The sequence below is a fragment of the Oncorhynchus tshawytscha genome, linkage group LG03 (assembly GCF_018296145.1).
Source record: "Oncorhynchus tshawytscha isolate Ot180627B linkage group LG03, Otsh_v2.0, whole genome shotgun sequence".
NCBI lineage: Eukaryota > Metazoa > Chordata > Actinopteri > Salmoniformes > Salmonidae > Oncorhynchus > Oncorhynchus tshawytscha.
The window spans coordinates 78,503,938-78,518,937 of record NC_056431.1 but is presented as its reverse complement, the minus strand read 5'-3'; the positions used below and the strand labels follow the sequence as shown (position 1 = coordinate 78,518,937).

The 15,000-nt window shown below is 43.9% G+C and overlaps 1 protein-coding gene across 9 annotated transcripts in view; it reads right to left on the bottom strand.

Moving 5' to 3' along the window:
- pard3bb (par-3 family cell polarity regulator beta b) overlaps positions 1-15,000 on the bottom strand; it is a 359,080-nt gene that overhangs the window by 198,722 nt on the left and 145,358 nt on the right. For 7 of the 9 annotated variants that reach the window (XM_042320039.1, XM_042320042.1, XM_042320046.1 and 4 more), the window contains one exon: positions 812-898. The exons of 1 other annotated variant lie outside the window; for it this stretch is intronic. In XM_042320039.1, coding sequence (XP_042175973.1) covers positions 812-898 — 87 coding nt within the window. The remainder of the gene's footprint in view (positions 1-811; positions 899-15,000) is intronic. One more of the 9 variants, XM_042320041.1, reaches the window with a different exon arrangement.

Genomic DNA, 15,000 nt, shown 5'->3' with positions numbered 1-15,000 from the left:
GTTGTGTCCTTTATTAAAGTAAATTTCCTCCAGACTAGACGATTGGCAGTCAGGAATGTAGTCATATCTACACTGTCTCTGAACTGAGAAAAAGATTATGGGATGATGTACTATAAAGGGATGACAGAGAGAGGGATGATGTACTATTAAAGGGATGACAGAGAGGGGGATGATGTACTATATAGGGATGACAGAGAGAGGGATGATGTGCTATTAAAGGGATGACAGAGAGGGGGATGATGTACTATAAAGGGATGACAGACAGAGGGATGATGTACTATAAAGGGATGACAGACTGGGGGACGATGTACTATTAAAGGAATGACAGAGAGGGGGATGATGTACTATAAAGGGATGACAGAGAGGGGGATGATGTACTATAAAGGGATGACAGAGAGAGGGATGATGTACTATAAATGGATTACAGAGATGGATGATGTACTATAAATGGATGACAGACTGGGGGACGATGTACTATTAAAGGGATGACAGAGTGGGGGATGATGTACTATTAAAGGGATGACAGAGAGGGGATTATGTACTATAAAGGGATGACAGAGAGAGGGATGATGTACTATAAAGGGATTACAGAGATGGATGATGTACTATAAATGGATGACAGAGTGGGGGATGATGTACTATTAAAGGGATGACAGAGAGAGGGATGATGTACTATAAAGGGATTACAGAGTGGGGGATGATGTACTATTAAAGGGATGACAGAGAGGGGGATGATGTACTATTGAAGGGATGACAGAGAGAGGGATGATGTACTATAAAGGGATGACAGAGAGAGGGATGATGTACTCACCGTCCGCTGAGAGAGGAGACATAAGGAACAACGTGGATCCCCAGCGGACCGTGTTCTCCTGAGATCTCCACTGTCTTGGTCAGGCTGCTACACACACACACACACACACACACACACACACACACACACACACACACACACACACACACAGTCGGCAGGACAGAAATAACACAGATACCATCAACATAACATAACCCTAACCCTTCACACTGTAATCAGACCTAACCCTTCACACTGTAATCAGACCTAACCCTTCACACTGTAATCAGACCTAACCCTTCACACTGTAATCAGACCTAACCCTAACCCTTCACACTGAAATCAGACCTAACCCTTCACACTGTAATCAGACCTAACCCTTCACACTGTAATCAGACCTAACCCTAACCCTTCACACTGTAATCAGACCTAATCCTTCACACTGTAATCAGACCTAACCCTTCACACTGTAATCAGACCTAACCCTAACCCGTCACACTGTAATCAGACCTAACCCTAACCCTTCACACTGTAATCAGACCTAACCCTTCACACTGTAATCAGACCTAACCCTAACCCTTCACACTGAAATCAGACCTAACCCTTCACACTGCAATCAGACCTAACCATTCACACTGTAATCAGACCTAACCCTAACCCTTCACACTGAAATCAGACCTAACCCTTCACACTGTAATCAGACCTAACCCTTCACACTGTAATCAGACCTAAACCCGTCACACTGTAATCAGACCTAACCCTTCACACTGTAATCAGACCTAACCCTTCACACTGTAATCAGACCTAACCCTAACCCTTCACACTGTAATAAGACCTAATCTTTCACACTGTAATCAGACCTAACCCTTCACACTGTAATTAGACCTAACAAATCACACTGTAATCAGGCATAACCCTTCACACTGTAATCAGACCTAACCCTAACCCTTCACACTGTAATCAGACCTAACCCTTCAAACTGTAATCAGACATAACCCTTCACACTGTAATCAGACCTAACCCTAACCCTTCACACTGTAATCAGACATATTCCTTCACACTGTAATCAGACCTAACCCTAAACCTTCACACTGTAATCAGGCCTAACCCTTCACACTGTAATCAGACCTAACCCTTCACACTGTAATCAGACCTAACCCTTCACACTGTAATCAGACCTAACCCTTCACACTGTAATCAGACCTAACCCTTCACACTGTAATCAGACCTAACCCTTCACACTGTAATCAGACCTAACCCTTCACTGTAATCAGACCTAACCCTTCACACTGTAATCAGACCTATCCCTTCACACTGTAATCAGACATAACCCTTCACACTGTAATCAGACCTAACCCTAACCCTTCACACTGTAATCAGACCTAACCCTTCACACTGTAATCAGACCTAACCCGTCACACTGTAATCAGACCTAACCCTAACCCTTCACACTGTAATCAGACCTAACCCTTCACACTGTAATCAGACCTAACCCTTCACACTGTAATCAGACCTAACCCTTCACACTGTAATCAGACCTAACCCTTCACACTGTAATCAGACCTAACCCTAACCCTTCACACTGAAATCAGACCTAACCCTTCACACTGTAATCAGACCTAACCCTTCACACTGTAATCAGACCTAACCCTAACCCTTCACACTGTAATCAGACCTAACCCTTCACACTGTAATCAGACCTAACCCTAACCCGTCACACTGTAATCAGACCTAACCCTAACCCCTTCACACTGTAATCAGACCTTCAACCCTAACCCTTCACACTGTAATCAGACCTAACCCTTCACACTGTAATCAGACCACCCTTCACACTAACCCTAACCCTTCACACTGAAATCAGACCTAACCCTTCACACTGCAATCAGACCTAACAGACCTAACCATTCACACTGTAATCAGACCTAACCCTAACCCTTCACACTGAAATCAGACCTAACCCTTCACACTGTAATCAGACCTAACCCTTCACACTGTAATCAGACCTAACCCGTCACACTGTAATCAGACCTAACCCTTCACACTGTAATCAGACCTAACCCTTCACACTGTAATCAGACCTAACCCTAACCCTTCACACTGTAATAAGACCTAATCTTTCACACTGTAATCAGACCTAACCCTTCACACTGTAATTAGACCTAACAAATCACACTGTAATCAGGCATAACCCTTCACACTGTAATCAGACCTAACCCTAACCCTTCACACTGTAATCAGACCTAACCCTTCACACTGTAATCAGACATAACCCTTCACACTGTAATCAGACCTAACCCTAACCCTTCACACTGTAATCAGACCTAATCCTTCACACTGTAATCAGACCTAACCCTAAACCTTCACACTGTAATCAGGCCTAACCCTTCACACTGTAATCAGACCTAACCCTTCACACTGTAATCAGGCCTAACCCTTCACACTGTAATCAGACCTAACCCTTCACACTGTAATCAGACCTAACCCTTCACACTGTAATCAGACCTAACCCTTCACACTGTAATCAGACATAACCCTTCACACTGTAATCAGACCTAACCCTTCACACTGTAATCAGACCTAACCCTTCACACTGTAATCAGGCCTAACCCTTCACACTGTAATCAGGCCTAACACTTCACACTGTAATCAGACCTAACCCTAACCCTTCACACTGTAATCAGGCCTAACCCTTCACACTGTAATCAGACCTAACCCGTCACACTGTAATCAGACCTAACCCTAACCCTTCACACTGTAATCAGGCCTAACCCTTCACACTGTAATCAGACCTAACCCTTCACACTGTAATCAGACCTAACCCTTCACACTGTAATCAGACCTAACCCTTCACACTGTAATCAGACATAACCCTTAACCCTTCACCCTTCACTGTAATCAGACCTAACCCTTCACACTGTAATCAGACCTAACCCTTCACACTGTAATCAGACCTAACCCTTCACACTGTAATCAGACCTAACCCTAACCCTTCACACTGTAATCAGACCTAACCCTTCACACTGAAATCAGACCTAACCCTTCACACTGCAATCAGACCTAACCCTTCACACTGTAATCAGACCTAACCCTAACCCTTCACACTGAAATCAGACCTAACCCTTCACACTGTAATCAGACCTAACCCTTCACACTGTAATCAGACCTAACCTTCACTGTAATCAGACACTCAACAAATCACACTGTAATCAGACCTAACCCTAACCCTTCACACTGTAATCAGACCTAACCCTAACCCTTCACACTGTAATCAGACCTAACCCTTCACACTGTAATCAGACCTAACCCTTCACACTGTAATCAGACCTAACCCTTCACACTGTAATCAGACCTAACCCTTCACACTGTAATCAGACCTAACCCTAACCCTTCACACTGTAATAAGACCTAATCTTTCACACTGTAATCAGACCTAACCCTTCACACTGTAATCAGACCTAACCCTTCACACTGTAATCAGACCTAACCCTTCACACTGTAATTAGACCTAGCCCTAACCCTTCACACTGTAATCAGACCTAACCCTTCACACTGTAATCAGACATAACCCTTCACACTGTAATCAGACCTAACCCTTCACACTGTAATCAGACCTAACCCTTCACACTGTAATAACCCTTCACACTGTAATCAGACCTAATAACCCTTCACACTGTAATCAGACCTAATCCTTCACACTGTAATCAGACCTAACCCTTCACAAACCTTCACACTGTAATCAGACCTAACCCTTCACACTGTAATCAGACCTAACCCTAACCCTTCACACTGTAATCAGACCTAACCCTTCACACTGTAATCAGACCTAACCCTTCCCTGTAATAACCCTTCACACTGAAATCAGACCTAACCCTTCACACTGTAATCAGACCTAACCCATTCACACTGTAATCAGACCTAACCCTAACCCTTCACACTGTAATCAGGCATAACCCTTCACACTGTAATCAGACCTAACCCTTCACACTGTAATCAGACCTAACCCTTCACACTGTAATCAGACCTAACCCTAACCCTTCACACTGTAATCAGACCTAACCCTTCACACTGTAATCAGACCTAACCCTAACCCTTCACACTGTAATCAGACCTAATCCTTCACACTGTAATCAGACCTAATCCTTCACACTGTAATCAGACCTAACCCTAAACCTTCACACTGTAATCAGGCCTAACCCTTCACACTGTAATCAGACCTAACCCTTCACACTGTAATCTAGACCTAACCCTTCACACTGTAATCAGACCTAACCCTTCACACTGTAATCAGACCTAACCCTTCACACTGTAATCAGACCTAACCCTAACCCTTCACACTGTAATCAGACCTAACCCTTCACACTTAACCCTTCACACTGTAATCAGACCTAACCCTAAACCTTCACACTGTAATCAGACCTAACCCTTCACACTGTAATCAGACCTAACCCTTCACTGTAATCAGACCTAACCCTTCACACTGTAATCAGACCTAACCCTTCACACTGTAATCAGACCTAACCCTTCACACTGTAATCAGACCTAACCCTTCACACTGTAATCAGACCTAACCCTTCACACTGTAATCAGACCTAACCCTTCACACTGTAATCAGACCTAACCCTTCACACTGTAATCAGACCTAACCCTTCACACTGACCTAACCCTTAATCAGACCTAACCCTTCACACTGTAATCAGACCTAACCCTAACCCTTCACACTGTAATCAGACCTAACCCTTCACACTGTAATCAGACCTAACCCTTCACACTGTAAGACCTTCACACTGTAATCAGACCTAACCCTTCACACTGTAATCAGACCTAACCCTTCACACTGTAATCAGACCTAACCCTTCACACTGTAATCAGACCTAACCCTTCACACTGTAATCAGACCTAACCCTTCACACTGTAATCAGACCCTAACCCTAACCCTTCACACTGTAATCAGACCTAACCCTTCACACTGTAATCAGACCTAACCCTTCACTGTAATCAGACCTAACCCTTCACACTGTAATCAGACCTAACCCTAACCCTTCACACTGTAATCAGACCTAACCCTTCACACTGTAATCAGACCTAACCCTCACACTGTAATCAGACCTAACCCTAACCCTTCACTGTAATCAGACCTAACCCTTCAGACCTAACCCCCTAACCCTTCACACTGTAATCAGACCTAACCCTTCACACTGTAATCAGACCTAACCCTTCACACTGTAACAGACCTTCACACTGTAATCAGACCTAACCCTTCACACTGTAATCAGACCTAACCCTTCACACTGTAATCAGACCTAACCCTTAACCCTTCACACTGAAATCAGACCTAACCCTTCACACTGTAATCAGACCTAACCCTTCACACTGTAATCAGACCTAACCCTTCACACTGTAATCAGACCTAACCCTTCACACTGTAATCAGACCTAACCCTTCACACTGTAATCAGACCTAACCCTAACCCTTCACACTGTAATAAGACCTAATCTTTCACACTGTAATCAGACCTAACCCTTCACACTGTAATCAGACCTAACAACCCTTCACACTGTAATCAGACCTAACCCTTCACACTGTAATCAGACCTAACCCTTCCACTTCACACTGTAATCAGACCTAACCCTTCACACTGTAATCAGACCTAACCCTTCACACTGTAATCAGACCTAACCCTAACCCTTCACACTGTAATCAGACCTAATCCTTCACACTGTAATCAGACCTAACCCTAAACCCTTCACACTGTAATCAGACCTAACCCTTCACACTGTAATCAGACTTCACACTGTAATAGACCCTTCACACTGTAATCAGACCTAACCCTTCACACTGTAATCAGACCTAACCCTTCACACTGTAATCAGACCTAACCCTTCACACTGTAATCAGACCTAACCCTTCACACTGTAATCAGACCTAACCCTTCCCTGTAATCCTAACCCTTCACACTGTAATCAGACCTAACCTTCACACTTCAGACTAACCCTTCACACTGTAATCAGACCTAACCTAACCCTTCACACTGTAATCAGACCTAACCCTTCACACTGTAATCAGACCTAACCCTTCACCTGTAATCAACCTAACCCTTCACACTGTAATCAGACCTAACCCTAACCCTTCACACTGTAATCAGACCTAACCCTTCACACTGTAATCAGACCTAACCCTTCACACTGTAATCAGACCTAACCCTAACCCTTCACACTGTAATCAGACCTAACCCTTCACACTGTAATCAGACCTAACCCTTCACACTGTAATCAGACCTAACCCTTCACACTGTAATCAGACCTAACCCTTCACACTGTAATCAGACCTAACCCTTCACACTGTAATCAGACCTAACCCTTCACACTGTAATCAGACCTAACCCTTCACACTGTAATCAGACCTAACCCTTCACCCTAACCCTTCACACTGTAATCAGACCTAACCCTTCACACTGTAATCAGACCTAACCCTTCACACTGTAATCAGACCTAACCCTTCACCAGACCTAACCCTTCACTGTAATCAGACCTAACCCTTCACACTGTAATCAGACCTAACCCTTCACACTGTAACCTAACCCTTCACACTGTAATCAGACCTAACCCTAACCCTTCACACTGTAATCAGACCTAACCCTTCACACTGTAATCAGACCTAACCCTTCACACTGTAATCAGACCTAACACACTGTAATCAGACCTAACTAACCCTTCACATAATCAGACCTAACCCTAACCCTTCACACTGTAATCAGACCTAACCCTAACCCTTCACACTGTAATCAGACCTAACCCTTCACACTGTAATCAGACCTAACCCTTCACACTGTAATCAGACCTAACCCTTCACACTGTAATCAGACCTAACCTAACCCTTCACACTGTAATCAGACCTAACCCTAACCCTTCACACTGTAATCAGACCTAACCCTTCACACTGTAATCAGACCTAACCCTTCACACTGTAATCAGACCTAACCCTTCACACTGTAATCAGACCTAACCCTTCACACTGTAATTAGACCTTACTGTAATCCCTAACCCTTCACACTGTAATCAGACCTAACCCTTCACACTGTAATCAGACATAACCCTTCACACTGTAATCAGACACTGTAATCCTAACCCTTCACACTGTAATAACCCTTCACACTGTAATCAGACCTAACCCTTCACACTGTAATCAGACCTAACCCTTCACACTGTAATCAGACCTAACCCTAACCCTTCACACTGTAATCAGACCTAACCCTTCACACTGTAATCAGACCTAACCCTTCACACTGTAATCAGACCTAACCCTTCACACTGTAATCAGACCTAACCCTTCACACTGTAATCAGACCTAACCCTTCACACTGTAATCAGACCTAACCCTTCACACTGTAATCAGACCTAACCCTAACCCTTCACACTGTAATCAGACCTAACCCTTCACACTGTAATCAGACCTAACCCTTCACACTGTAATCAGACCTAACCCTTCACACTGTAATCAGACCTAACTGTAATCAGACCTAACCCTTCACACTGTAATCAGACCTAACCCTTCACACTGTAATCAGACCTAACCCTTCACACTGTAATCAGACCTAACCCTTCACACTGTAATCAGACCTAACCCTTCCCTGTAATCAGACCTAACCCTTCACACTGTAATCAGACCTAACCCTAACCCTTCACACTGTAATCAGACCTAACCCTTCACACTGTAATCAGACCTAACCCTTCACACTGTAATCAGACCTAACCCTTCACACTGTAATCAGACCTAACCCTTCCTGTAATCAACCCTTCACACTGTAATAATCAGACCTAACCCTTCACACTGTAATCAGACCTAACCCTTCACACTGTAATCAGACCTAACCCTTCACCTAACCCTTCACACTGTAATCAGACCTAACCCTAACCCTTCACACTGTAATCAGACCTAACCCTTCACACTGTAATCAGACCTAACCCTAACCCTTCACACTGAAATCAGACCTAACCCTTCACACTGCAATCAGACCTAACCTTCACACTGTAATCAGACCTAACCCTAACCCTTCACACTGAAATCAGACCTAACCCTTCACACTGTAATCAGACCTAACCCTTCACACTGTAATCAGACCTAACAAATCACACTGTAATCAGACCTAACCCTAACCCTTCACACTGTAATCAGACCTAACCCTAACCCTTCACACTGTAATCAGACCTAACCCTTCACACTGTAATCAGGCCTAACCCTTCACACTGTAATCAGACCTAACCCTTCACACTGTAATCAGACCTAACCCTTCACACTGTAATCAGACCTAACCCCCTAACCCTTCACACTGTAATAAGACCTAATCTTTCACACTGTAATCAGACCTAACCCTTCACACTGTAATCAGACCTAGCCCTAACCCTTCACACTGTAATCAGACCTAACCCTTCACACTGTAAACCCTTCAATCAGACCTAACCCTTCACACTGTAATCAGACCTAACCCTTCACACTGTAATCAGACCTAACCCTTCACACTGTAATCAGACCTAACCCTTCCCTAACCCTTCACACTGTAATCAGACCTAACCCTTCACACTGTAATCAGACATAACCCTTCACACTGTAATCAGACCTAACCCTAACCCTTCACACTGTAATCAGACCTAACCCTTCACACTGTAATCAGACCTAACCCTAAACCCTTCACACTGTAATCAGACCTAACCCTTCACACTGTAATCAGACCTAACCCTTCACACTGTAATCAGACCTAACCCTTCACACTGTAATCAGACCTAACCCTTCACACTGTAATCAGACCTAACCCTTCACACTGTAATCAGACCTAACCCTTCACACTGTAATCAGACCTAACCCTAAACCCTTCACACTGTAATCAGACCTAACCCTAACCCTTCACACTGTAATCAGACCTAACCCTTCACACTGTAATCAGACCTAACCCTTCACCCTTCCACTGTAATCAGAGACCCTAACCCTTCACTGTAATCAGACCTAACCCTTCACACTGTAATCAGACCTAACCCTAACCCTTCACACTGTAATCAGACCTAACCCTTCACACTGTAATCAGACCTAACCCTTCACACTGTAATCAGACCTAACCCTTCACACTGTAATCAGACCTAACCCTTCACACTGTAATCAGACCTAACCCTAACCCTTCACACTGTAATCAGACCTAATCCTTCACACTGTAATCAGACCTAACCCTTCACACTGTAATCAGACCTAACCCTAACCCTTCACACTGTAATCAGACCTAACCCTAACCCTTCACACTGTAATCAGACCTAACCCTTCACACTGTAATCAGACCTAACCCTAACCCTTCACACTGAAATCAGACCTAACCCTTCACACTGCAATCAGACCTAACCCTTCACACTGTAATCAGACCTAACCCTAACCCTTCACACTGAAATCAGACCTAACCCTTCACACTGTAATCAGACCTAACCCTTCACACTGTAATCAGACCTAACAAATCACACTGTAATCAGACCTAACCCTAACCCTTCACACTGTAATCAGACCTAACCCTAACCCTTCACACTGTAATCAGACCTAACCCTTCACACTGTAATCAGGCCTAACCCTTCACACTGTAATCAGACCTAACCCTTCACACTGTAATCAGACCTAACCCTTCACACTGTAACCCTTCACACAGACACTAACCCTAACCCTTCACACTGTAATAAGACCTAAACCTTTCACACTGTAATCAGACCTAACCCTTCACACTGTAATCAGACCTTAACCCTTCAGACCCTTCAATGTAAGACCTAACCCTTCACACTGTAATCAGACCTAACCCTAACCCTTCACACTGTAATCAGACCTATCCCTTCACACTGTAATCAGACATAACCCTTCACACTGTAATCAGACCTAACCCTAACCCTTCACACTGTAATCAGACCTAACCCTTCACACTGTAATCAGACCTAACCCTTCACACTGTAATCAGACCTAACCCTTCACACTGTAATCAGACCTAACCCTTCACACTAATCAGACCTAACCCTTCACACTGTAATCAGACCTAACACTGTAATCAGACCTAACCCTTCACACTGTAATCAGTAATCAGACCTAACCCTTCACACTGTAATCAGACCTAACCCTTCACACTGTAATCAGACCTAACCCTTCACACTGTAATCAGACCTAACCCTTCACACTGTAATCAGACCTAACCCGTCACACTGTAATCAGACCTAACCCTAACCCCTTCACCCTTCACTGTAATCAGACCTAACCCTTCACACTGTAATCAGACCTAACCCTTCACACTGTAATCAGACCTAACCCTTCACACTGTAATCAGACCTAACCCTTAACCCTTCACACTGTAATCAGACCTAACCCTTCACACTGTAATCAGACCTAACCCTAACCCTTCACACTGTAATCAGACCTAATAACCCTTCACACTGTAATCAGACCTAACCCTTCACACTGTAATCAGACCTAACCCTAACCCTTCACACTGAAATCAGACCTAACCCTTCACACTGCAATCAGACCTAACCCTTCACACTGTAATCAGACCTAACCCTAACCCTTCACACACTGTAATCAGACCTAACCCTTCACACTGTAATCAGACCTAACCCTTCACACTGTAATCAGACCTAACTAACCCTTCACACTGTAATCAGACCTAACCCTAACCCTTCACACTGTAATCAGACCTAACCCTTCACACTGTAATCAGCCTAACCCTTCACACTGTAATCAGACCTAACCCTTCACACTGTAATCAGACCTAACCCTTCACACTGTAATCAGACCTAACCCCTTCACACTGTAATAAGACCTAACCCTTCACACTGTAATCAGACCTAACCCTTCACACTGTAATCAGACCTAACCCTTCACACTGTAATCAGACCTAACCCTTCACACTGTAATAGACCAGCCCTAACCCTTCACACTGTAATCAGACCTAACCCTTCACACTGTAATCAGACCCTAACCCTTCACACTGTAATCAGACCTAACCCCCTAACCCTTCACACTGTAATCAGACCTAACCCTTCACACTGTAATAACCCTTCACACTGTAATCAGACCTAACCCTTCACACTGTAATCAGACCTAACCCTTACTGTAATCAGACCTAACCCTAACCCTTCACACTGTAATAAGACCTAACCCTTCACACTGTAATCAGACCTAACCCTTCACACTGTAATCAGACCTAACCCTTCACACTGTAATCAGACCTAACCCCTAACCCTCACACTGTAATCAGACCTAACCCTTCACACTGTAATCAGACCTAACCCTTCACACTGTAATCAGACCTAACCCTTCACACTGTAATCAGACCTAACCCTTCACACTGTAATTAGACCTAGCCCTAACCCTTCACACTGTAATCAGACCTAATCCTTCACACTGTAATCAGACCTAACCCTTCACACTGTAATCAGACCTAACCCTTCACACTGTAATCAGACCTAACCCTTCACACTGTAATCAGACCTAACCCTAACCCTTCACACTGTAATCAGACCTAACCCTTCACACTGTAATCAGACCTAACCCTTCACACTGTAATCAGACCTAACCCTTCACACTGTAATCAGACCTAACCCTTCACACTGTAATCAGACCTAACCCTTCACACTGTAATCAGACCTAACCCTTCACACTGTAATCAGACCTAACCCTTCACACTGTAATCAGACCTAACCCTTCACACTGTAATCAGACCTAACCCTTCACACTGTAATGTAACCCTTCACACTGTAATCAGACCTAACCCTTCACACTGTAATCAGACCTAACCCTTCACACTGTAATCAGACCTAACCCTTCACACTGTAATCAGACCTAACTTGTAATCAGACCTAACCCTTCACACTGTAATCAGACCTAACCCTTCACACTGTAATCAGACCTAACCCTTCACACTGTAATCAGACCCTAACCCTTCACACTGTAATCAGACCTAACCCTTCACACTGTAATCAGACCTAACCCTTCACACTGTAATCAGACCTAACCCTTCACACTGTAATCAGACCTAACCCTTCACCTGTAACCCTAACCCTTCACACTGTAATCAGACCTTACACTGTAATCCCTAACCCTTCACACTGTAATCAGACCTAACCCTTCACACTGTAATCAGACCTAACCCTTCACACTGTAATCAGACCCTAACCCTTCACACTGTAATCAGACCTAACCCTTCACACTGTAATCAGACATAACCCTTCACACTGTAATCAGACATAACCCTTCACACTGTAATCAGGCCTAACCCTTCACACTGTAATCAGACCTAACCCTTCACACTGAAATCAGACCTAACCCTTCCCACTGTAATCAGACCTAACCCTTCACACTGTAATCAGACCTAACCCGTCACACTGTAATCAGACCTAACCTTAACCCTTCACACTGTAATCAGACCTAACCCTTCACACTGTCATCAGACCTAACCCTTCACACTGTAATCAGACCTAACCCTAACCCTTCACACTGTAATCAGACCTAATCCTTCACACTGTAATCAGACCTAACCCTTCACACTGTAATCAGACCTAACCCTAACCCTTCACACTGAAATCAGACCTAACCCTTCACACTGCAATCAGACCTAACCATTCACACTGTAATCAGACCTAACCCTAACCCTTCACACTGAAATCAGACCTAACCCTTCACACTGTAATCAGACCTAACCCTTCACACTGTAATCAGACCTAACAAATCACACTGTAATCAGACCTAACCCTAACCCTTCACACTGTAATCAGACCTAACCCTAACCCTTCACACTGTAATCAGACCTAACCCTTCACACTGTAATCAGACCTAACCCTTCACACTGTAATCAGACCTAACCCTAACCCTTCACACTGTAATCAGACCTAATCCTTCACACTGTAATCAGACCTAACCCTAACCCTTCACACTGTAATAAGACCTAACTGTAATCAGGCCTAACCCTTTCACACTGTAATCAGACCTAACCCTTCACACTGTAATTAGACCTAGCCCTAACCCTTCACACTGTAATCAGACCTAATCCTTCACACTGTAATCAGGCATAACCCTTCACACTGTAATCAGACCTAACCCTTCACACTGTAATCAGACCTAACCCTTCACACTGTAATCAGACCTAACCCTAACCCTTCACACTGTAATCAGACCTATCCCTTCACACTGTAATCAGACATAACCCTTCACACTGTAATCAGACCTAACCCTAACCCTTCACACTGTAATCAGACCTAATCCTTCACACTGTAATCAGACCTAACCCTAAACCTTCACACTGTAATCAGGCCTAACCCTTCACACTGTAATCAGACCTAACCCTTCACACTGTAATCAGACCTAACCCTTCACACTGTAATCAGACCTAACCCTTCACACTGTAATCAGACCTAACCCTTCACACTGTAATCAGACCTAACCCTTCACACTGTAATCAGACCTAACCCTTCACACTGTAATCAGACCTAACCCTTCACACTGTAATCAGACCTAACCCTTCACACTGTAATCAGACCTAACCCGTCACACTGTAATCAGACCTAACCCTAACCCTTCACACTGTAATCAGACCTAACCCTTCAAACTGTAATCAGACCTAACCCTTCACACTGTAATCAGACCTAACCCTTCACACTGTAATCAGACCTAACCCTTCACACTGTAATCAGACCTAACCCTAACCCTTCACACTGTAATCAGACCTAATCCTTCACACTGTAATCAGACCTAACCCTTCACACTGTAATCAGACCTAACCCTAACCCTTCACACTGTAATCAGACCTAACCCTAACCCTTCACACTGTAATCAGACCTAACCCTTCACACTGTAATCAGACCTAACCCTAACCCTTCACACTGAAATCAGACCTAACCCTTCACACTGCAATCAGACCTAACCCTTCACACTGTAATCAGACCTAACCCTAACCCTTCACACTGAAATCAGACCTAACCCTTCACACTGTAATCAGACCTAACACTGTAACCCTTCACACTGTAATCAGACCTAACCCTAACCCTTCACACTGTAATCAGACCTAACCCTAACCCTTCACACTGTAATCAGACCTAACCCTTCACACTGTAATCAGGCCTAACCCTTCACACTGTAATCAGACATAACCCTTCACACTGTAATCAGACCTAACCCTAACCCTTCACACTGTAATCAGACCTAAC